The sequence below is a fragment of the Pseudorasbora parva genome, chromosome 18 (assembly GCF_024679245.1).
Source record: "Pseudorasbora parva isolate DD20220531a chromosome 18, ASM2467924v1, whole genome shotgun sequence".
NCBI lineage: Eukaryota > Metazoa > Chordata > Actinopteri > Cypriniformes > Gobionidae > Pseudorasbora > Pseudorasbora parva.
The window spans coordinates 33,344,286-33,352,841 of NC_090189.1; the positions used below are offsets into that span (position 1 = coordinate 33,344,286).

At 43.2% G+C, this 8,556-nt stretch overlaps 1 protein-coding gene across 1 annotated transcript; it reads left to right on the top strand.

Moving 5' to 3' along the window:
* The first annotated feature begins 269 nt into the window (after window positions 1–269).
* LOC137046543 (protein sprouty homolog 2) lies at window positions 270–7,930 on the top strand. The gene is made up of 2 exons (XM_067423798.1): window positions 270–742; window positions 5,003–7,930. The coding sequence occupies exon 2, from the start codon at window positions 5,071–5,073 to the stop codon at window positions 5,920–5,922; it is 852 nt and encodes a 283-aa protein (XP_067279899.1). The 5' UTR covers window positions 270–742; window positions 5,003–5,070; the 3' UTR covers window positions 5,923–7,930.
* The last annotated feature ends 626 nt before the right edge of the window (window positions 7,931–8,556 follow it).

Genomic DNA, 8,556 nt, shown 5'->3' on the forward strand with positions numbered 1-8,556 from the left:
GCCCTCCTTCCTTCTACCATTCATATCCAACCACTCCTCCTCCTCCCCATCCCATCTCCCTCCCTCTCTCCCTCACTGTTTCCCACCCTCCATCTCTCTCTCTCTCTCTCTCTCTCTCTCTCTCTCACACACACACACACACACACACACACACACACACACACACACACACACACACACACATATACACACACTCTGGGAGTGAGTGGATGATCGCATGAGCAGGAAGCGCTGACCATACACAGATAGAGAGAGAAAAAGAGAGAGAGAGATAGACAGTCTGAGAGAGACAATCCAGCACTCACACTTTCAGCTCATACTGAGAGACGACAAACTACAGAGCTGCTGCTGTGGTCTTTCCACACTGTTTTGTGGAAGTACTTTTGAAAAGCTAAGCTCCTCTCAGTTACTTTGCCCTGGGGACATTTTTGTTTCTTATTCAAATAAATTGGGATATTTCGTGAGACATGTTGCCCTCGTTTCCACGAGAATCGTGTCTTTCTTCTGAGTGCTCTTTGAACGTGCAGTGCTCTGGCTGTTCTCTGATAAAGGCTGTTGGGGTTCTTCAGAGGGAATGACTGAGCGCTGAGGAACCAGGATTGCTTGCACGTGTGGGACACTTGTAAAGAAGCATCAGGAGGCAGAAGAGAGAAAACTGCTCAAGAAAACATAAAGGAGAGAAAGAAAACAAACAAACTTAAAACACAGTTTTGCCCCAAAATGGATCTCCCTGATTTTAGGGGTAAGCGATTCTTTATTTACATTTCTTTTAGGTTGGGGTTTTAATCTGTTTTTTAAAAAAAATCGCTCATACGGTATTCCCTTGAGATTCTCTAGATCTAGTTGTAGATGTGTTCTGAATGAAATATAATCTAGTTGACATATAATGGGAGTAGAATAACATCCGAGGGAGAGATGATGTCTGTGTGTCGTGTAGTGCCCTAAACTGAAGTCCTACCCTGACCCAGCCAATGCACTGGGCTTCAGGCGTACAGGCATGGAATTGATTGTCCTCAAGGTTGGCGATGTCAATACTACCCAGTTTGAGCTGGCAGAGGCTGTTGGAGAGGTTGGAAGTGGAGTGGGAGAGTACATGGGACAGCGCTGCACATATGTGCTCACAGTGGTATATGGGGATGTTTCTGTGAATTTGGAATTGCTTTATGATAAAGTTCCTCAAAGTAGAGGCTGGCAAAAGGAATGTGAATTTTGTGAATGTGCAGGTTAACAATGAAAGTTAACACATTTTCGAACTGTGTCAGTTAATTTGTTTCATATTAATCTGTTAATATTTAGAGCTGCAGTTTTAGATTTACATCTTTTCAGTCTTTTTGTGTTTCTCTCACTAATGCTATCTTTATCTTATATATTCCTCCTTTCTATAAGTGACCCTCCCCCCGTTCTCTTCTTAGTCTCTCTCTGTCTCTCTCTCACCCAAACTTGCTGGTTTGCAGTGTCTATTTCAGTCCTTCCTGGGGGTCGGATTCGGCACATCCGGAATCTCATACAGTTTATTGTCATTCAATCCCACTGTGTTCCCAGAGGGGCCTGTAGGGCAGATCCCAGGGTCCTGGTGCCTGACAACTCAAGTCCAGCCGCAGTTAAGCCTGGCCCCTAGGAGCATATATATGCCCTCTGCAAGGCCCCTGGCCCCTACCCCCTGCGACTACCAGCTAATCAACCCTCAGTCAGCAATTGCCAATCTGCCACTCTATCTGAGTCAGAGAGAAAGCAGAAATGGAAAATGGATATCTCTAATGACAGTTAGCCTGCAGGAAGTCAGACTGGCCTGATGGCTGGCTGCAGAACTGCTGGATGCTTATCAGTGGCAGCAGGGGTCAATGAAAGGAGACTGGAGGCTTTAAAAATAGCACCACAGTATGATGTCATTGGCACATCCCATCAGCGCCCAAACAAGCGGACAGCATCAGCACCTCATTCACCTGATGGCCACACCCACCAATAGATAAACAGGCTGAACAATCTTCAGCTCTTCCAATGTTGTCCAACGACCCTTTACGGGACGACTGTTTTGCCTTTTCTCATTTGCCTGTTCTCTCCTCCCTGTTTGGAGGTTTAAAGTTTCTCCCAGTCAGTGGAGTGTGGTGACTGTTATGAATAATATGCGCTTCTCATCCTCTTCCTGGCCTGGATTGGATTACCCTGGCCAAGGATGTGTGCAAGGTAACGGGTGCAAGGAGCCCCAGGGCAGAGCCGCGAGGTACAGCTCACTCAGCACTGATACTCCCAGAGCGCAGGGGCCTGTCTTCAGGTTACCCCTCATGGCAGGCAGGGCTGAGTAAACACGGCCCTCTCTCCCTTCTTTTTCTCTCTCTGGCTCACCAGATGCAGCTGTCTCTCACTTGCTCTGAACTGTGTGCACAGTTCTGGGACTTAAAGTGTGCCTTAACCTGGGACAGGTGTTGTCTTTGAATACGTTATCTTCTTTTGCACTCACAGTCTTCCTTTTACTTTTTTAGATCAGATGTCTGTTGCATGTCTATTCCCATTCCCTATAGTACAGTGGTTTAAATGTGATACAAAGTTGGATGAGTGTGACCTGAAAAAAAAAGAAATACAGACAGCCATTAGTGGTGAATGGTTATGGATTTGCTTTACTTTATCCAATGTATGAAATGCTATCAAATTTGGATAGCCAGATACAGTGTATCCTTTTAAATGATAAAACCATCCAGCAAAAAAATAAATAAAAAAAAATTGCTGATGGAGTCTTCAGATGTGGGCCTGGGAAAAAACAATACTTTGGATGAATGCTAGATTGCAGAAACAGATTCTGAACTCTGGTCTAAACCAATCCATTCAAGCGCTATGCTGAGTGTAAGTAGTGTAGTTTAACCTTCCTATTTCCCTAATTCCCAGTCATCACAGTTTTATAACATTTTATAAAATCTGTTTCAGCAAAGTTCTTGCTCATTTAATGTAATGTTTTTCGAGTTCATGGTTAGTTCTTACAAATGAGAAGGCTTAACCTGAACAGCATAATCAATATCTCAGTATACACTCACAGTGCAAGTAGACTTGAATCAACATGTCCAACATCTATTGAATTTTCCCTAAACAACAGCCAGTAGCACTTTGGAAGGCACTTAAGTAGCAGTTTTCTACAAAATTTGTTTAAGAGAAAACAACTGTGCAAGCTCCACTTTAGAGACACAATAGACCAGTCCCAGCACCAGTATGGCCTCAGCCTGGTGTGCATCCTGGGGCAGGTGTAGCTAAAGAGTACTCCGGGACTCTGTAGGGACTGGTAGTGTGCTCTTTGTTGGGGGTTTAAGTGTTGGGGTGATCTGCAGGACTTCCTGATATCAGCACCTTACCAGCTATGCTTCCGGAGTGTGGCTTATCGATCCTCTGGCACCCTGATTGCTGCTGTTGGGTGCGGTGGAAGAATGTTTCAGGGGCTGTTATATAGCAGCTTTTGCTTCTTAGTCTTGTTCTTCACAGCTTATTTTACAAATACACTATACTCATTGACTGAGCATGGAAGTGGTAGGTGAACACTAGTGGTGGGAGGCAGTTTACAGTTAATGGATGGTGGCTTTCCAAACGGTCTGGTTCAAGGGAAGTAACTCATGGGATAAATGGATATTTCATTGATGAAAACTTGAGAGGAACTTTTGCGGATGAATTAATGGTGAGCGGGCAGTTAATTGGAAAGTGGTAGTTTAGAACTTTTCTTTGTAACGTTTCTCAGAACCCAGGAAATGCATCGTTTTGAGGAGTAATTTGCGTCTGCTTTTACACAAGATCACTGCAAGTCAGTGGAAAGTTCCAAATAAACTCCAGTGTAGCCGCGAGTGATAAATGCTCCCAAGTGCCGACACACTTGAGGAAAACCACATGGAGAGGACATGTGCAAATGCTCAAACAAATATGCAACCAAAGTGCCTGACATGACACAGATGAGCTAACCCAAAACTTCCTCTCTGGCTTGCCTGCAGATGCGAGACTAAAAGTCCAATGTTGTTTTCGAACTCAAGCCCCAAATAATGAGCTCATGGAAATGAACAGCAGACCCCTTTCAACAATTAGATGGACTGATAGGACCTGACTACAGCTCTCTGCTAGGTTTGATGTAATTACTCTCCAGGACTTCTCTTTCCTCCTCTGTGTAATTTGCAAATGCATTTTGTGCTTCCGACCTGGGCCTCCTTATCTTGAGTTTCTGGCCGGGCAGTGGGAGCGGGGGAGGATGCTATCTTACTTTTTTTTCTTTCTTTTTTGCGAGAGCATTCAGGGTTCTTGCCAGGAATTCAGCTGACTTGGCCCCGGATGCTTGGGGGACTGGGAGCAGACACTGCTTCTTCTAATCACTGCTGTTGTGTATGGATTTCCGTTGCTTGTTATGTCAGAGGCAGCTCTCTTCTCATGTCCAATCTCTTCCGAGGCAGCCTAAAATGTTTGCTTTTTTCCCTATCATGCATTGACTTTAAGAACAGTCTGAGAGTCTGACAAACATCAAAAAGTGACCTTCTATCTCTACTTTTATCAACGGAAGGAAACAAAACCCATCGCTATCTAATCCAATGCAATCCAAGGTCTTGTTTGCCTATGACATCCAATAATGCAAGCAGCATGTTTCTCAATTCCAGGATGCTGATTTTTTCCATGCACATTCCAATAGCAATGTTGTTCCTGTTTATGAAGGATAAGGCTTAACAAAAGAAGGGCTGCAGGGAGGGGCAAAATTCCACCAAGCTGCCGAGGAAGAGATACCTCAGGACACTAACACTAATTCTTTTGGGTTCCCCAGTTTCTCACAATTTATTGCTGTCAAATTCTTTGCTCTGGTTCCCTTCCCTTGTGTCAACAGCTGTGCTCTCCAGATGCTAAATTACAGTGTGATGTCAATGGTGTTATCTCTCCATCCTCTGTGTCTAATAATAACCATAGCTTTAGCTATAGACCATCTGAACTTCAACCTTTTAATTTGATTCTGAATATAACATTGATGCATTTATTTTATTTTTTCACACTACAGGTTTATCCGATGTACCCTGATATTGGTCAGCCTTGCAGTTCAGCCCCTTCCCTGGTGGCCCTGAAAGAATGGATCCAATACCACCTTTTCGGATGGACCCTGAAAGCCTGGATCTTCAGCAGGTCCCTGTATTGTCCATTGACCAGATCCATGCTATAAGGGCTAATAATGACTATGTGGAACGCCCTGTGGCGCTGGAGCCTGCCTCTCAGGTTGGTGTCTTCTACGTGCATGATGAGCGACATCCTCAGATGTCTCGCAGTCAAAGTCAGCACCAACATTCCCACTTGGCCTACTTGAGTCGCTCCAGTACTGTGAGCTCCATGTCCCGCGGCAGTGCTGCTTCGGACCAGAGACTTCTTACAGGACTAACGCCTTCCCATTCTGGTCTGGCCACTGTGGTGCGGTCCCAGCCCAAAGGTGACTTAAAACCTGACTCGCTAGGCAAAGGACTGGCTGACAGAGAGGACTTGGGCCTGCATCTCTTCATTTGTGAACGCTGTGGCCACTGTAAGTGCCAGGAGTGCTGTGCCCCTCGTAATTTGCCCTCCTGCTGGACCTGTGGCCAGCGCTGCTTGTGCTCAGCTGAAAACGTCTTGGAGTACGGCACTTGCCTCTGCTGTGTGAAGGGTCTGTTCTACCATTGCTCGGCAGATAAGGAGGACAACTGTGCCGACCGGCCGTGCTCCTGCACCCCGGCTCACGCCTGCTCCCGTTGGAGTGCCATGGCCTTCCTGGCACTCTGCCTGCCTTGCCTGTGCTGCTACCCTCCTGCCAAGCTGTGCCTCACTCTATGCCAGCGTGGCTACGATCGCGCCACCCGTCCAGGCTGCCGATGTAGCAACACCAACACTGTGTGCCGCAAGATCTCTGCCACCAACCCTGCACCCTTTCGTAAAACCCTGGAGAAGCCTGTATGACAGCCAGAATGAGCCTCTCACAATTCTCCTTTGAGGAGACACCTCTAATGCTGAAGCAGCTGGGAAATTCTGCTAAATGAACACTGACCTACTCTAAACCAATCAGGCCTCCCTGCATCATGTTCATCATCATGTATCCTACACCCCCCCTTTTTTTTGTAAACCCTTGTCTATTTATTTATTTATTAGACTTTCCAAGATAGAGTTGAGTTATGTGAACCACATGTAACACATGGAGTATGCTATCAGAATAAATGCAGAGGTTGTACTGAGTAAAATGGATCATCTAGGCATCGCTTTCAACAGAAAGTCAGTGCGGAGTGTGTCTTCTACAACCTTACTAAATGGAAAAACTGTGAGCAAGCTGGCTCACTCTAGACTCTACGTGGATACAGGGCACTGGTTAGGGAGGAGAGCCCAACCAAAAATCTAACTATGTAAGTCAATTCTGTTTGACACCAAAAACAGGACCATTTAAAATCAGAATATTAAGCTTACCTAAGAGGGATGTGTTTCAAGAGAGACAGAAAATAGAGACATTTTGTGCGAATGAGTGTGCAAGGAAGAAGAAGGAAAATATTTGTGTATGTGCATGTGTGTATGTGTGTGCAGTCTCAGGCCGGCATCTGCTGTCAGCAGAAGCCTCTCTTTTTATTTTTAGAGGAGCTACTCTGAAAGATAAAGTGTCTGGTCATGTTTCCAGCCCAGGGCAGCCTGACGCCAACCTCTCCCAAGCACTCTTACATCCTCAACTCGTTTTTCCTCAGCTGCCCATTGTACTTTCCAACTGCTGAACAACATCGATGAGATCCTTGAACGTTTCTGAATCCAACTACACTGTGGGACCAAACATCATAAAGGACTGTCTCTCCACCTTTGACAGTCAGGATGAGATACAAGCCATTACTTTGGACAAATTGGCCAGTGGGACCGTGCTTTAGGTTATCATCAGATCTGAGCAGTATCAGCAAAAATAAGCCATTGTGGTTTCTCAGTTCTGCTATACATGAGACATGAGTATCTCTTAAGACTTTGGCCTTTCCTGAGCTTCTCTGATGTGCCCTGAATGCTTCGCAGAAAGTGAGGTTAATTACGACTTTTATGTCATCTAACAAGAAGAAGGGATTGTATTGAGACAAGAGCTTAGTCACCTGGCCAGAATGAGGTAGAAAACCACACTTGGGAACAAGGTGAAACACTGACATTCAAAACTGGGAAGCATGATAAATGAAATATGTTTCAAGTGTGTGTGTTCTTCCCCAATGATGCACATCCTTGTGAGTTCCTTTGCTATATTTTTGTATGTACATAGAATTCTTATTGTATTTGTATTTTTATTCCATTTGTTTTAATCTGGTTATTATTATTACCATTACTTTCTATTACTGTTGGACATTAACCTTGTCAGAGACCTGGCTAATACTTAAGACTAACCATAAGGCTGATTTTGTATTGTGGAGGAGAGGTCCCTTGTCCACAACACTTTGCAGTATAGTAAATTGCCATAACAAATTGAGAATTCTCTCTTTTTGGTTACATTTATCTGTCATACATTAATCAATCATTCATTGATTTTGTCCTAAGAACAATCCTTCTGAACTAAATTAATATATTTTGTGAGCGAGACCTAATCAGCCTGAAATATATTTTTCCACAAAAAAAAAATTATTGGTTAAGGTCACACACGCTTCATGTTTTTCTACCTACATAATATATACTGGCATGAGAGTAAATAACAAGCATTACTTTCAGAGTCTGTGGCAAACACGTTCACAAGTATAAAATAGTGAGAAGAAACCTCTCCTCCACAGTCGCATTCCCATAAGAATGGCTTCTCTAAGAAGGATCCATGATGTGGGGTTTCAGTGTGTAGGTACATACAAATTACAAGAATGCCTAACTGGTGCTTTGCGCAGTCTCTAAGTTAACCACTAAAAGTTCACCATGTTGTATTAGTAAGTATTGCTTTGGTACAATTGGCATCTTGTAAGTTGTAAAAGAATTAAAGGAGAATATATATATATATATATATATATATATATATATATATATATATATATATATATATATATATATATATATATATATATAAATCTATACAAATGACTCTATTATATATATATATATACATTTTTGTTGCTGATATTATCATAAAGCCACAGATATTTATTTAAATGGTTGCAAGAAAAGCTATGTATTTATTTTGGGTGAATGATAAAAAGAAATTGAATGAAAATACCCATGTGATGATTTCAGCTTTTTTCAAAGTGGATTGGTGGGTATGGCCATAAGGCCGTGGATAATAAATAAAACGTTTTTAAATATGCTGTGTTCAAAACTTGTTTTTAAATCTGATCGAATTGCTTTTGATTCGAGATGTTTAGGGAAGATAAAATCCTAAACAAGGCTTTCAAAGTGTCCTTATAAGTCCAGAGTCTACGTGGTTGCATTAGTAGTTTTGCGGTGTGGTGTTTGACAATAGTGCAAAAACAATATTCTGCAGATCCCTGAAGGAGTTATTAAGTGCATAAGTGATCTGTGCATAAGAAAATGCTGTGAAGTAGAAAATACTGTAAATTCGTGGACACTTGTGTTGGCTTCAGTGCCGAGGGGTTCCGGTCTTTGTCTGTCTCT

What these genes read in the sequence shown, in the direction of transcription:
- LOC137046543 (XM_067423798.1), top strand. Translation starts at nt 5,071, where the DNA reads ATGGATCCAATACCACCTTTTCGGATGGACCCTGAAAGCCTGGATCTT.